Source organism: Protopterus annectens, chromosome 1.part1 (assembly GCF_019279795.1).
Source record: "Protopterus annectens isolate FY-2018-M chromosome 1.part1, PAN1.0, whole genome shotgun sequence".
NCBI lineage: Eukaryota > Metazoa > Chordata > Ceratodontiformes > Protopteridae > Protopterus > Protopterus annectens.
The window spans coordinates 1,155,942,082-1,155,957,026 of NC_056726.1; the positions used below are offsets into that span (position 1 = coordinate 1,155,942,082).

General features: G+C 39.7%; 1 protein-coding gene across 2 annotated transcripts in view; it reads right to left on the minus strand.

The window, feature by feature from the left end:
- Positions 1-2,741: 2,741 nt before the first annotated feature.
- Positions 2,742-14,945, minus strand: part of LOC122809132 (cytoplasmic phosphatidylinositol transfer protein 1-like) — a 641,537-nt gene continuing 629,333 nt past the window's right edge. For both annotated transcript variants that reach the window (XM_044080408.1, XM_044080400.1), the window contains exon 10: positions 2,742-5,284. In XM_044080408.1, the coding sequence (XP_043936343.1) occupies positions 5,139-5,284 (146 nt within the window). In that variant the 3' untranslated portion in view covers positions 2,742-5,138. The remainder of the gene's footprint in view (positions 5,285-14,945) is intronic.

The window sequence follows — 14,945 nt, forward strand, 5'->3', positions numbered from 1 at the left end:
TCTCACAACCTTCTACAGGGGTACCATAGAAAGCATCCTGACTAGTAATCTTTTGGTGTGGTATGCAAACTGCACAGTTTCAGATTCAAATCTCTCCAGAGGGTGATGAAAGTAGTGGCGAGAATTATCAGGTCCATGCTCCCATCTATCCAGGACTTGCACTCTGCTCGGTGCCTCAGCAGAGCCATGAAATAGTCAAAGACTGCACTCACCCTGCCCATGGTCTGTTCTTGTGTTTGTCTTCATGCAGGTGATACCATAGCTTACGTTGCAAAACCACCATATTTAATAGAAGTTTTTTTCTACAAGCCATCAGACATCTGAACTCCAGTAATAACTTAAAGCATGCTGGTCATCAAGGTCTGGAGTTACAACACTGAGGTAATTCACAGACATATGCAATAACTCTGTGAAATTACACTCTTATACCTTATGTGCAATACTAATGATGCCAAGTTAACATTCTCTGCGATATGCCAAGTTAGCATTCCGTGCAATTTGAAATCTATCTGATTCTGATCTGTGCAACATATTATCTGTGCAAAAGTTTGGGTACTGATGAACACATGTAAGTGGAATAGTCTTGGTGCATGTCAATGTACTTGTTACTGCACTGCATAAATGTTTTACTGTTGTTATTGTAGGATTAGCATTAGTATATGTGTTATTGTTGTATAATATTATTAGTACATGTTGTATGCACATTGAGTTTGAAGTAACTGTTGTGCGGTCTGAATGACAATAAAGTTCACTTTGTCTCTGAAAAAAGCAATGTAGAATGGCACAAGTCAAAGACCCATGGCACAACATATGGCTTCAGTTGTGACTGAAGCAATAGCACACTGTTAACACAATGAGATCCAGAACTGAAATAAAGAGAGATGTTCAACAGAATCATGGTGCAACAGAAATAAAGTAAAATGATCTGGGTTTCACAGCTTTTTAATGCCATCCATTACTTGTTAGAGTTAATCTGACCAAAGTTTTAAGGTGTAATAAATTACCATCATGGCACACCAGATTGTGTAACACACAGTTACTGTACGCCAAATGACATACTGGTTATAGCTTTACACTTTATTTTCTGTGACTGCCATTACAGTGACCTGCTGAGCTTCTGGGTAGAAATTCCGCTATCAGCCATAGGTGTACATTTTAGGTCACCCTTTCCATCACTCCATAGTATGGGTGATTGTTGTCATGAGCTCAAAACTAACAACTTTCTTTTAAAAAAAAACGGTGATGTTCCTTTCAGCATTACAGATTAAAAAAAAAATTAAATAAGGCAGGATATTAGCATTCTGCCAAAACATGTACAAGAAAATACCAGATTGTCGGTGCCATCAAGAAATGAAGATTATACTTCCTAGGTGCCGATATGGTTGCTATTGTATAGTTGTCTCAAGATACTAAATTTGACGTATTATTAAATTAAGTTACAATCTGTGTACAACCATAGTGTAGTTTTATTTTTTATTATTACAGTTTTATACCAGACTATCTCTATTATCAGCTCCATTATGTTATGAAATGGAGTTCAAAATAACTGCGAAGTAGCCTAGAGGAGTATTTGAAAATGACTTAACCAGCTGAACCTGTTCATTTCTCTAAAGTACGCATATCTCTTAAATTAAATACAGTAAGACAAATGGGCAGCAAAATGGGGTTGTGATGCCTTTTACGAAGCAGGATGTGGAGTTCCATTTGAATTTGGTCTGGGCGTTAATGTATTCATTGCTGTACTTCATTAATAAAATATTCAGTTTAACATTTGGGGTTAGAGTTAGAAAATACATACATTTATAACAAACTTTTATCTAAACTTCAGAGATGCGGACAGGGAGAAAGAGAATGAGATAGGCAGGGAGAGAGGGAGATGAAAACAATGGCAGCTGCTGTTCTTATCATACTTCGTGTTTTCCTCTCAAAAAAATTAGACATTCTAGTTTATGTGACTGGATCACGCATTGGTCTGGTAGAGTTTAAATCTTTATCTGAATTTTGAATTTGAAAAGAGACAGAAAGAAAAAGAAAGAAAGAAGGAAGGGAAAAAAGAGACAGAGAAAAGAATGTGACAAGTTCCACTGGTGCCAAACTGTATGTTTTGTCTCAGATATGCCATTGAGATTTATGTTGTTCTAGTACACATTGGTCTGCTGGGATGTGAACTGATTGCAGCATTACCAAACAGGGAAATAAAAGGATACATTTTGCCCTGGGCTGATGCAAATAAAGTTAAGAACACCTTAATTTGCACATGAAACAGTGGCTGCATGCAGCAGGTTAATTTGTTATAGTTTCCCTTTATTCTATAGCCATTTACATGGATACTGCATTGATCTTGTAATTAGAGAGGGAGAGAGAGACAAAAACAGGCAGAATAAAAGAGATCAAAGTAAACTGTCACTTGTATCAATATATGTCAACAAAAATGTGTGATTTATGGTGCTGGGCATTTTGGGCTTTGATCAGTTCAGATAAAACAGAAACAGATGCACTAAATGGTAAACAAATGTTAAAACAAAATAAATAAGGGCGGTATGATGGCATCAGTCCACTCTAATCATTCAGTATAAAGTTGGGCAGGCATGTACGTAATTTATTTTTTTTTTCTGGGAAGATGAGGTACATTGTCTCAGCAAAAGATTTTTTGCCCTAGTCAGTAATGTGGATGAGATTTGCTTTAGACACCAGGGAAATTGCTCTCATCCTTTAAAAAAAAAATCATGTCCACTTTTTGCCACAGTACATTTTTTATTGAATATTGTATATTATATTTTAAAATAATATCCAGAGGTATACACTCAGGCAGACAAATACATACACTGTACAATGCTGGCATTCTAATATCTGAGTTAACTGAGGTAACATTCTTACAGAGAACACTTACTTGTGTATCTCTATTTCCATACAGGAAGACCTGAACTTTAGCCTTGTAGAAAGATCACCATAGGGGAATTAAACATATACAGTTCATGTAGCACGTTAGATCAACAATGCGCTGGTTCTGTGAAACATTGTGGTCCATTCCATACCAGACTGATCACTTCAGAGAGACATGCCACCTGGTTCAAAATAGGGAATGTTGTTATAATACTGTCTCAGAATCTACTTTCCTTAGTATCATAAATTCAGCCTAATGAAGACCTAAGGAAGGTTAGGCGTGGGACCTACCTATCTTAGAATTATGTATGGAAAATCAGACCTTGGATCTTGCACATTGTGGAGTTCAGTAAGGAAACTGAGGTATCTTCTTATGGAAAAGGGTACAGTGGCAGGGAGAGGGAAGTTTTGCTACTAATAGTGAGGGATGTGCTAGGAATCAACCATAGGAAAGAGAAATATATTAACTATGCAGCAATCATCCCTTGAGTCCCACCTGTGCTAAATCTTAGATTCCTTAACAAGTCTGGTCAAATATATGGACATTTACACTGTTTCTTCTTTATTACTAATCTGTATCATCCATTAATTTAGCTTTGTAAATGTTCCCAACCCCAGTTACTTTGCAGTACTTATTGTTCAGATACTCTACATTTCACACCTACGAAGTGTCACATTTCCATTAGTTAGGGATCTTCTGTTTGCCCCATGGTATTATTATAGTTGTAGTATAGGCAATGCAGTTAACAAAGCTGCAGTTAATTGTTACACTGAAAGTATGAAGTCTCTGGACAAAGGCTCATGTATCTCTTGAATGTGGCCCAAAAATCTGTAACAATAGTCTACCGGCTTAGAACATGTTGCCACAATACGGATTTAATCAGGAGACATCCTATCAGTCTCTCCTTTTTCATGGTGAGACCCACTGAAGTTTCTGGTAAAATACCTTTACATAGATGTGTGCTATACCATAACGAATTTATAACCCTGTAAAATGTTGGGCAGAATCTGTGTCAAAATGTAGCTGGCATAAACTAGCAAGTGGCTCATTTTCTACTATACCACAGGGCTCAGCCTGAATCCATTGTATTTAATATGTATTTGATATGTAAAATGTTATTTAATTCCCTAAAGGATGTAATATGGAGAGAGACTTAAGGCAATAAGTAATAATATCAATACAGAATTTTTGATTTCTCCCCAGGTGATACAGTTGAGTTATTTATGGTCTAGCACCAGCCATACTGTAATGTTTTATTCATATCCCTACCACAATATATTGCAGTGTCAGCAGTGGAATATGAAACCAAGTATCGGGTGTGAGGCTAGAGCTTATAGCCTTCTCTTTGTTCCTAAGCAAATGTATATTTCTTTAGTTACTTATTGTTAGTTTATTTTGTAATGGCAAGCTGAATTCTTGGATATTTCTGTGCATTATTTCTTGCTTATATTTTCATTCTGCTGTGCTTTCTCACCATTAAAAAAGGCATGCATTCAGCTGACCACCTGTCACGGCATTTATAGATGTGTTATGCTCACACAAAAATGGACACTCGACTTTAACGATATGTGTTTCGCTGGCAAGTGTCTAAGCTGCTTCACTAGAAAAAGTGCAGTAAGTCATTTCAGAAATGCTAGTGCATCCCTATAAACATCCCTGTGTCACAGGCTCTTTACTGATGTTCTGTCACACCCCTAGATACAGCACCAATGGGGGGGGGGGGGGGCTGCGTAGTTTTCAGCCATGCAACTTTCCAGACAGGTAGGCACAGACAGTAGACATAACCCTTCACACTCTCACATTTGCTGTTGCTTATAAAAAAATCACAAATTGATTACATCTTGTTAGCAATGTTTTAAAACAGGAGACAGAATTATATACAGATATGAATATTACATTTGCTCTTTCACCATAGTTAAATAATTTTAAATTGCCTTCCACAGTTTGTTCTACCAAATAATAGTTCAAATGTAAATAGAAAATTATGCTTAAAATAAAACCGAGAATGTCTGAGCAGCATTTTCAATTGCTATGAACAAGCAAGAAGTTAAAGTTCTGATGAGATTAAAAACAGTCAGCTATGACATAACTCATCAAACATGTTTAGCTTTTGTCCCTTTATATTAAGGATTAACATCGTGAATGACTTGGTGCCAGATTATTTTTCAGGACTATGAGAAGTATCTCCCAGAATGACTATTTCTTTTTGGTTCTGCAGCTTTCTAATCTGTCATTTTTGACTTCTCATGCAGGTTCAATGTGGTGATGAAGTCATCCGTGTCATTAGTGGTCTCTGACCATCAACAGTGTCCACTTGAGTCATTGTTTTATTAATCATGGATGCAGATCGAGTGATTCCAACTCGGTTGCTGTCATCTTCTTTGATTAGAGAGCCTGAATCTAGGGTTTAGAAAGAATAACAGTGTAAATACAAAAAATCTTCCCAACAATCATTTCACTTTAGACTGGATGTTAACAAACAGACCAGCCCTTTACCACTACTCAAGTTGTATCCCAGACTCCCTCAGTGATCACTATCCCACTTATTTGGTCAGAAAAAGAGCAAACCAGACCAAAGAACCTATTCTACCACAAATAAGAAACAAAAAGGAACTTAACCCCAACAAACTTGCAGACATGCTTAAACATTGTAATTGGACACCATTAAAACACCTACAACTTCAAGAAGCCATTAATTACTTCAACATGACCTTCCTCTCCATTCTAAACTCCCAAGTGCCCACTAGATATATACGTGAAAAATCTAACTATGCCCCATGGCTACAAAAGGAAACAATACATTTTCTGAAACGTAGAGATAAGGCATGGACTGCCTGGAAATCAAATAAATTGCAAACAATACTACAAATTTACCGGGAACTTAGAAACAAAGCTAAGAAACAAATTAAAATAAAGTTAACTACTACACTGAAATACAGTCCAGGTACCACAAAATTCCACAAAAATTATGTTCCACTATAAACAACATCCTTCTACCAGATAAAACAGGAACACCCCCTCCCACCACTACCAACAACTGAAACAATATTGCTACTCAATTTAACAAATATTTTACAGACACCATCCTAGAACTATCCAAAAATCAAACTCCCTCAACAACCAAACCCTCCATCCCCACGGAAAATAAATCACCAATATTCTCTCTCCAACCAGTGTCAACTAACACTATCAAAAAACTACTGAAAAAATTAAAACCCACCAGACTGGCTGCTGACAGTCTACCTGTCGAATACTTAAGTTAACAGCAGAAGGTATAGCATACCCTGTTTCATTACTAATCAACAGATCCATAGCTGAAAACCAGGTCGCTCCCATCTGGAAAACCTCTTATATCATTCCCTTACATAAAGGTGGCCCATCAATTGAACTAAATAACTACAGACCAATTGCAATATTGTCTCCACAGGTTACCAACTACCTACTCACTGCTTATGAATTACTCTTTCAAGAATTTTGCTCAACATTTTCTGGAATTCATAAATTGCAATGCCTTGGATCAACTTATCCACACCCCCACCAGGGAGAGCAATATCCTAGACCTGGTCATTACCAACATGGGCGACAGGTGTTCCACCAGTGGTCAATTCCTCGTTGGTCAGAGCCAACCACAAGCTAATCACCCTAGACATCCACATCCTGCCCCCCCACCCCCGTTAGGGAAACTACCGTAAACAATTTCTCCAAAGCCAACTTTACGCTTCTTAAGACAGAAGCGGTAAACTTCACGACACCCATGCAGACGGACAATAGAGGTATGAGTGCCGAATCCTACACAAATGCACTTTATAAGTACTTACACGAGTGCATGGATCATGCTATCCCTAACAGAACCAAGATGCTATCCTCCAAAAAAAGGAAACCAATCTGGTGGTCCCCTGCCATAAATAAAGTCTACAACAGAAGAAAGAAACTGTTGCAAAAAAGAGTAAAATCCCAAGACTGGAGGAACTCCCTGGTCAGCCTCAGTAAGAAGCTGGGATCCCTCATAAAATCCTCCAAAGCTAGTTACAAAAACAAAATCACCACTGATTCTAAAGACAACCACAAAGCATTCTATAGCTATGTCAAGAATCTCAATAGCAACACTCAGATCTGCTCTGAGTTACAGCACAATGGCACTAAATATACAGAACCAACTGATATTGCCAACATCCTGGCAGATAGGTTCAGTGCTAACTTTACCCCCCTCTCACCCCCTAAAGGGCCCATCTCTCTACCGGGAGAATGCAAAGTTCCTGTAATCATGGCTGCACAGGTAAAAACCATACTCTCCAAAGCCAAGAACGCAGCATCCATGGGACCTGACAACATCCCAGGCTGCATTCTACATGAACTGCAGAATGAACTGGCACCCCTCCTAAGCACCATGTTCAACCATAGCCTCACCTCACACTTTGTGCCCACTGACTGAGAAAAATGAGGATGTTCCGACTGAAGAGTCTCGGTTCAAAAATGGAATAGAAGTTAGAGAAAACTAAAACCACAGACTCACCACGAAAAAAATCACTTCTCTATTATTAAAAGTACAGCTTTATTAACGGTAAGCGCTTTCGCGTATCTGATAGATACGCTTCCTCAGACCATGAATTAATGTAAAACTTCACCTCCTTTTATACAAACAAACAAGCAACCATCATCAAAACTTTTGAATAATTAATTAATTAAAAATCATTCAATTAATGTAATTCGCAGCTTTAAAATCCTTTAAGTGACAGCGTTGCTTAAAGTCCTTCACTGTTAAAATACAGTCAAAAATACTGCATTTAATAACTTAATAAACAAGTATATATGTATATAAACCATGTAATGTGCACTGAATGGCACAGAGCGACAGTTATCCTACTCCACAAAGGGGGAGCCACCATGGACCCCAGGAACTACTGCCCCATTAGCCTAACGAGCCTGATCTGCAAGGCAATGGAATGTATCATCATGGATCTTATACACAAAGACATTGGTAATTTCCAAACTCTGGACCCACCCAGTTCGGGTTTGTAAAAGGCAGATCATGTCTCCTAAACCTGATAAACTTCTTTGAAGCAGTCACCAAAGCCGTAGACAAGGGTAAGGTGGTTCACACAGCCTATCTAGATCTCACCAAGGCTTTTGACAGCATCCTCCACTTTGGAATTATAGATATACTCACTAAACTAGGTACAAATCCCTATGTCACGTAGATGGGTTGCCAACTGGTTCACTGACAGAACTCACTCTGTGAAAGTAGCAGTCTCCAAATCCAACTTCAGACCAGTGACAAGTGGAGTACCACAGGGTTCAGTCCTGGGTCCTCTCCTGTTTAGTATCTACTTTTCTGAAGTACAGGCTAACACAGAAGGTCTTTGGCTAACAAAGTCCACAAATGACTGCAAATTAGAAGCCATAATCGAAACTCCTAATGATGTGGACATCCTACAAAAGGGCCTCACAGAGACAGATGCCTGGTGTCAAAGCCATGGGCTCAAGCTCAATGCCAAAAAGTGCATTGCATCCCCTTTGATAAAAACTCTGTAGCCATGAGATACCACATAGGTGGTAGTCTATTTAACACTGAAAGTGTGAAAGAGACCTTGGGACACAGTTGGACAGTAGTCTCTCCTTTGATAATCATATCACCACAGTAGTCAGGAAATCCTTCTACATGGCACACCTCATTACAAAATGTTTCTCATCCAGGAAAAAAGAGGTTATTGTTCCCCTCTACTCATCACTCATTAGACCCATTATAGAGTACAACACCCCTTTTGGTATGTACCTCACAAGACATCTACAACAACTGGAAAGGCAGCATAAATACCTCACAAAGAGGATTACCGGCCTGAAAGTGATGCCCTACACAGGCCGTCTCAAAAAACTCCAGCTTTACTCCATCGCATATCACCTACTCAGAGGTGATCTCTGCCTAATATACAAAGCTATGTCAAACCCAGAGCTGCTGGACATGCTCCACTTAAAGAAATCCCAATCCTTCTGAGCTACATACTTTAGGGACCTAAGCCTTGTCACCACAATAAACAGGACATGCTGGAGGGATAGATTCCTGTCCCAGGGACTTCCCATACTCTGGAACAAACTACCTACCTATATCAAACAAAGCTCCTCATTAGCACTTTTCAAGAAAAATCTTGATGATTGGATGGGAAATAGGAAATTTATCTGATGATCACCTCTGTGGCACTGCTTGACAGGGGCACAGGAAAATAATTTTCTTGGGTGGTGAAAGCCAGGGTACATGTTGGCTAGGCGTATATAGGCCCTAGGGCCAATAGCCTGGTACCTACCTATGAACCTATGAACTACTAATTTTCTAATAAATACCCAACATGGTTTCAGACCATACCATAGCACAACAGCCGCACTAATGTCTTTCACTAACACTGTCACCTTCCACAGAACTATTAATAACTATGTCTCTTATATTTTCCTAGACTTGTTAAAAACCTTTGATATGGTCTCTCATACTAACCTACTTAATACCTTCACTGACCTACATTTGGTAGGTGACCATTTTATTACAGGACCTAAACTGAGACACTTGAGGGCCACCCTGGGAAGCCAGGTCTGCAGTCAAATTTTCCCAGCCCCCATGTGAGTGGAGATAGGGCAGCCATGTCATCTCACACTGGGGCAGGCAGTTTGGCCTCCCGTCCTTCATCAGGCACTGTGGGGATGTCATTCGGTGAATAGCACTACCCAGGAGGCCAGAAGCCACATGCCAGAATGCTTTAAGTGATGCACATTTGTCAGTGCCTGGCACTGTGGGGGTGAGAGACTGAGGTGTGCTGCAAAAAGTGCAGAGATGGGGGGGACCCAGGGCCATCTCCCCTGTGAGTTTGAAAGCCCTAGGTGCAAGGCAAAGTGGAGAACCAGTGTCACGGAAGTCTGATTGAGGGGACTGTCTGAGGCTTCATGGGCCAGCAGAGTTCCATGAGGCTGTGAAGATCCCCTGAGAGGCACCAAGAGATTGCATGACACTGCATGATTTGGCAGCAGTTAGGAGATATGTAACCCTGGAAAACAGCTAGCTCTCCTGGGTAAAAGTGGAACCCCAGAGGAGTCAGTCCCAATGGAAGTCTGAAAGGGAGAGAGAGAGGTGGAAAGTGACTGATTCACAGCTCTCACCTGGGTGAGAGGGGATGGACCATGCCCCGTTTAGGATGGAAGTCTGGAAGGGAGAGAGAGGTAGACAGTGGCAGTGCTGGGTGAGATTCTGCCTGGGTGAAGGGGGTCAGGTAGAGCTCCCCAAAATGGAAGTCCTTATGGGAATGCTAGGGCAGACAGCAGCAGGGCCTGGAGTGTTCCTGCCTAGGTTAGTGGGTTCATGCACAGCCCCCCATGATGGAAGTTCTTAAGGGAGCAACTGGTGGACAGTGGTGGGGCCTGGAGAGCTCCTGCCTGGATGAGTGGGGTCAGGCAGAGCTCCCCATGATGGAAGTCCTTGAGGAAGCACTAGGATGGATGGCAGAGGAGCCTGGAGAGCTCCTTCTGGGGCAAAGGCATCCAACTACACCCCATAATCGACAGCATCCTTGAAAAATCTCAAAGTCCCCAGAGCTGCTCTGGATGGGAAAGCAGGGGGACTCTGAAGCCTTTGTGAGAGAGGATTTGCCCCTCATCAGCTGAGGGGAGTTTGATAGGAGCAGATGGGATCATAGGGAAGCTCCCCTGAGAATGTCCGAGGGCATGAGTGATCCAGCATGATTTGGCAGCCTGCAGGAGACATGCAGGTGGTGGAGTCCCCAGACATGGGGGGCCACAGCTGGGGAAGATCTCTTGGCCAGGTTGAAGGGGAGGACTCTAGGGTTTGGCTCTGACAGAAGTCAGTATGGGAGTGCCAGACAGATGGGAAGATACTGCCTGGATGACTGGGGTCAAGCAGAACCCCACCCCATGAAGGAAGTCCTTGAGGGAGTGACTGACTGATGTCAGCAGGGCCTGGAAGGCTCCTGCCAGGGTGAAGGAATCTGACCTTACCCCATACCCAATGGCATCCCCAAAAATCCCAAAGTCCCTAGAGCTGCTTAGGATGGGAAAGCAGGGGGACTGGCCACCCTGGGAAGCCAAGTCACTATTCAGACTGTGCGGTCTAAACTGGGACATTTCTGTGTCTCAAAGGCAATGTTTGGGATTCCGGGACAGAGACTTCCAAACTGGGACTGTCCTAGAAAAACTGGGAGCCTTGGTCACCTTGGTCTAACTCCACACTTGCATGGTTCCAAGATTACCTCACAGGGCAGCAGCAAGCAGTCTCCTTGCAGCAAACTGTTTCTCCCCTACTACCAGTCACCATTGGAGTTCCTCAGGGCTCTGTCTTACGCCCACTTCTATTCTCTATATTTACTAACAACCTCCATCTGACAACCAATCATGCATCTGTCATCCGATATGCAGACAATTCCACAATGATCTGTTCTTCACCCTCTCTGCTGGAACTTCAGACTAAAACTCAAAGAGCCTTTAATGAAGTTGAGTCGTGGCTTATAAATGCTAATCTTAAACTCTAAAAAAAAACAAACTAATGATCTTCCTACCTAATAAAGCTGCTTCTCCCTTAATGCCTTCTTCATTGCCTCAACTAACAATACCATCATCACCCCATCACCACACACTAACCTTTTAGGAGTAGAAATAGACTGCAAACTTAAATTTGATATTCACATTTTTCAGGCAGGGAAAAAGGTACATAAAAAACTCAGTACTCTATACAGGAATAAACACTACTTTACCAAAAGTACCAAAGTAGCCATTGCCCAAACACACCTAGTCTCCACCCTATTGTACAGTGACCCCATCCACACTAATATCAAGAAATCTGAATTACATAAACTTGAATCCTGCTACAATAAAACTGTAAGATATGCCACAAACTCACCAGCTAGATCTCATCACTGCCTTGCACTAAAGCAACTTAACTGGATAGAGCTCCCCCACCTCCTACACTATGCACAACTAACAATGGCCCACAAAATCTGGTCAGACACACAAAAAATACCAGCCTTAAAAACTCTTCTTAAACCATATATTACCAGCAGTCCACTCCATTCCTTTAACAAGCAACAAATAAAAACCTACTTATCCAAAAACCAAGCAGTGGGATTCCCTATTTGCAAACTACATAGGTAAAATCAGGACTGAACTGTCTGTAATCATTACCTCTATTCAATCCTTACCACTATTCAAAACTAGCCTAAAAAAACACCTCCTCAGTAAGTCACTGTGCCAATGCTCCACCCCCGACTGATAGACCAGCTATATATTAACTGTGATTATCAAAATACATTTTTACCAGACCATACTCTGCTGATGCTTTCAACTGTACATACCCTGTATTTTATAATTGTCCTACAATTGTTCTCTATATTTTATATTAAGAGAACTTTACTGTGATTATCCAACTGTATTTTTATTTCTTTACCAGAATGTACATTGTGATGCTTTACAACTATAACTACTCCGTGTTTTATAATTGTGCTGTGTTTTATAATTGTCCTGTAATTCATGCTGTATTTTTATTGTATGTGGAACTTTTCTCTCCAGGCCTCTGCTGAAAAAGGACATGTGTCCAGTCAGACTTTCCCGGTAAACAAATGTAAAATAAAATAAATAAAAAATAAATAAAATAATAACAATCACAGTCTCACCATTCTTCATCTCATTAACCAGTTTTACCACTACTTATTTATTCTTATATATTTAAGAAGTCAGGTGAACTTGTCCAAATACTTTTCAAATACTACCCAGATAAATAGGCCATGAGATAACATTAAGATAGTCACATGAGTCTTTACAGAATTTGAGATTTAGCAGTAGTGCAACATAGGAAAAAGTACTGCAGAAAAGAGCGTACAGAATTAGTGAAGTCCAAACAAGGAGTATATTTATTAAAAACAAATCGATATTTACATTAAATGCAGTGAGCAGTATGTTTGTTCCTTGAAGCATTAGGAGTTCAGTGCAAAAAATGTATGTTTAAATTATAATATAGATATATATGTATATATATATATATATATGGGTCTACTTCAGATCATCAAATGGCCATAACGTCAAACCACATATGGCCGAGACAAAGACATCTCTACACACACCCTTCACCCCTCACGTGGGGGGAGGTTGCACCCTCCCACACCCCTGCTACTTAAATATACCAACTCCAAGGCTGCACTTACATTGAAGTGAATGGGAATTTTTCACTACGTCGCTCTCCATGTAAATGGTTCAATGTTGTGAAGAAACAATGTTTTCATCTCAGCCATATGTGGTTCAATGTTATGGCTGTTCGATCTGAAGGGAACCCATATATATATATATATATATATATATATATATATATATATATATATATAGATAGATATAGATACACACACACACACACACACACACACACACACACACACACACACACACACACACACACACACACACACACTATGGGTCCCTATCATTTGATTGAGTTTTCAGAAACTTGATCTCCATATGGTCGAGACCATATGACTTGAGTTTTTGAAAACTCAAAGCTTTTGAATGGAGATTGCAGTACAGTGAGGATCTGGAAATTTGCCCTTTTCCTAACTGTAGTCTGATCTTGGAGTTGGTTTATATAATTTTCGGGGGGGGTTGGGGTGCAGGGGTACTTGCCCCCCTGTAAAAACATAAAAAAGGTAGATTTTTTTTTGATGTTCAGGTTTTTGGATATTTTTTCAACCTTCAGAAAAGTCGATCATCTGACATAGACCCATATATATATATATATATATATATATATATATATATATATATATATATATATTAAGGTATAAAAACTCTCCAACCATGCGTGAAGAATACTAATACATCCGACTTAAACACTTCAAAATATAGAAGAATAAAAAATAAAAAACATGAAGTGCCAAATTTCAGGAGCAGGTGTAACGCTTTCCTTCTTTATTAGTGTGAAGAACTTCATCAGACAAAACAATGAACATTGGAGCAGTAGTTAAATAAGAGTATGCAAGCAACTAGCTGGCCAATAAGAAAAGACAAGATAATCAATATTATTAATACTAATTTGAAAGATCCAGTAAATTCAACTGGTTGTTTGGTTGTTATGGAAACCAACCTGAATGCAAGTAGTATATAATCATTATAATATTTCTAACATGACTCTAAGGGAAATGAGGGAACATTAAAGCAACAGTATAAGCAGACAACTGTCAAGACAGTACAGAATTAGCATATCCATTTTAATGCACATTTTATATTAAGCATTTCATTAAGACCTGGGGTTGATTCAGCATTTAATCTGAGTTGCCAGCGGAGTTCTTTAACTTCTAATAATGTATTAGTATCCCCCAAAACCATTTCAACATAATCCAACACTATAAATCTGAATTTGTAAAAAGAAGGACAAAAAGGGGAATGTTTCATAAGTGCATTCTTCATATCAATATTCCTGACAGCTGCAGCATATTCTTTAATACGAGATGACAGTTTGCGAGTAGTGTTACCCACAGAGAATGAAGGCCAAGATGCACAAATAGCTGCATAGACTAAATTTGTGGTTTTACAATCAAAATGTCCTTTAAAATAAATATTGAAGTTATTATGAGAGAATATAAAAGTATTTCCTATTAGAATATATTCACAAGCAACACAAGTACCACAGTAAAACATGGATGGAGAATCATTGTGAATATTTGATTGTGTTAAAAGAAATGATGGGTCTCTATTGGAATTTCATAAAGGTTTGGATCGCTTATGTGCAAACAGTGGGGTAGTAACCAATTTGTTGGAAAGTTCATGGCTATTGGTGATGATATCCCAATTTCTATGTAATATGGATTTGATGCTAGCAAGATCCCTGCTAATAGGGATAGGGAATCTGATGCTTCTGTCTGCTTTCTTGTCTGAAAATGTGTCCATGTAAAGCATTAGTGAGTTCTGTGAATGCAAGGTATCAGGAAGCCCAGAGTCAAAAAAATGAGGGGCTTGTCTCTGTAGAGAACCATGATTGGTGGAGAAGTGGGCTAGGTCCTGATTCTCAGGTTGAATGGTTGAAAAATGG